We start from the raw sequence: 1,474 nt of genomic DNA on the forward strand, positions 1-1,474 counted from the left end.
AGCCCCTGCCCCCCCCTCCCCGCACAGCCAGGTGGACTCCTGCAGGAGACCTGGGTGCGGGGCTCCCATGGGCTCTCAACACATCTGGGGCCGCGTCAGGGGACGCCCCTGCGCCTGTGACCTGGGGAGCCGGCTTCCCTGGGCGCCCCCTGCCGGCCCCGAGGGGCACAGGCCCCCTCTCGCCGAGGGAGAAGCCTCCGCCCAGGAGGAGCGGGGGTCGGGGTCGGGTGCATAGGATTGTGGGGGGGGGGGGCGTGGAGCACCTGTGGCCCCAGCGCCCCGATGGGTGGGACGCACGGGCTCCCCAGACACCCCGGTTGGGGCCCGCGGGGAGGCGGGTGTCCTACATCTGACGGGGCTCCAATCTCGGGGCCCCTCAGACTCGGGCATCAGGGACCCCAGTTGGGGGGGAGCACAGCAATGGCTCCACGGGTGCAAAACCAGGGAGACCGGGGACCCAGCCCAGCCCTGAGCGGCCCCTCCCCGCAGGAAGCTCGTCAGCATCTCCTTTGGGGACCTGAACCCCTTCCCGCTGCGCCAGATCCGGAACCGGCGCGCCCACCACCTGGAGAGGGTGCGGCTGGAGCTGACGGAGCTGGAGGCCATCCGCGAGGACTTCCTGCGGGGGCGCGATGCCAGCCCCGACAAGGGCGAGCTGGGCAGCGACGAGGAGGATACTTAGCGCCGCAGGCCGGCCGCCCGCAGGCGTGTCCAGGCGTCTCCGCCCAGGCCCTGCCTCTCCTGCACCCCAGTCCACCGGGCTTCCCGTCCCTGCCGATCCCCACCACTGTCGTCACCCTTTGGGGGCGGCTCTGGAGGCTCCCGGAGTCTTGCCCACCAGCACCCACCCTGGGAGCAGACTGGCCCTTGGTCTGCAGCGCCGGGCTGTGGGTCTCCTGGGGGCACTGGAAGTGCCGCCCTGCAGGGGTTGGAGACACGGGTGCAGGGACGGAGGCCTGGGACCCCGCGATTGACTCTCCCAGCAGCACCCAGAGGGAGGGGCCCACCTCGCTGACACCCCAGCGAGACCACAGCAGCCTGAGGCCCCGCCCCACTGGGGACCCCAAAATGTGACCTAGGGGGTGTTTACGGCCTGTGTTAATACTTTTGTATATTTTCACTACAGTTTATATTTTTATAGCCTATTTTTATGAAAGCGTTTCTGGATTTTCTACATCTATTTTGTACGGCACTGCCCCGCCTATGTGTCTGCACCCCACCCCGCCTGCAGGGGGCGCCCCTGTGGGCCCACACACTGGCCGCGCTCAGCGGCTGGGCCCACCGGGGTAGCGTCCTCCGCCCCGCCCCCACGGGGCCTGCACCTCCTGGCCGGCTGTGCAGGACGGGGCGCCCCCTCTGACCGCAGCTTCCTCGCTGACCTTCAAGTTAAGTGTTGGAAAATGACTAAATGCCTAAAGCAGAATAAACAGCTCATCTGTATAATGTCCGACTGGTACCGCTCAGCCGGTGGGAA

At 67.8% G+C, this 1,474-nt stretch overlaps 1 protein-coding gene across 1 annotated transcript in view; it reads left to right on the forward strand.

Moving 5' to 3' along the window:
• TBC1D2B (TBC1 domain family, member 2B) overlaps positions 1 to 1,445 on the forward strand; it is a gene marked incomplete at its 5' end in the record, with an annotated part of 4,808 nt that extends 3,363 nt beyond the window's left edge. Inside the window, one exon of the mRNA XM_004695659.2 lies at positions 490 to 1,445. Coding sequence (XP_004695716.2) covers positions 490 to 682 — 193 coding nt within the window. The remainder of the gene's footprint in view (positions 1 to 489) is intronic.
• Between the last annotated feature and the right edge of the window lie 29 nt (positions 1,446 to 1,474).

This window comes from Condylura cristata, unplaced genomic scaffold, assembly GCF_000260355.1.
Source record: "Condylura cristata isolate star-nosed mole 26May11 unplaced genomic scaffold, ConCri1.0 scaffold00087, whole genome shotgun sequence".
Classification (NCBI taxonomy): Eukaryota; Metazoa; Chordata; class Mammalia; order Eulipotyphla; family Talpidae; genus Condylura; species Condylura cristata.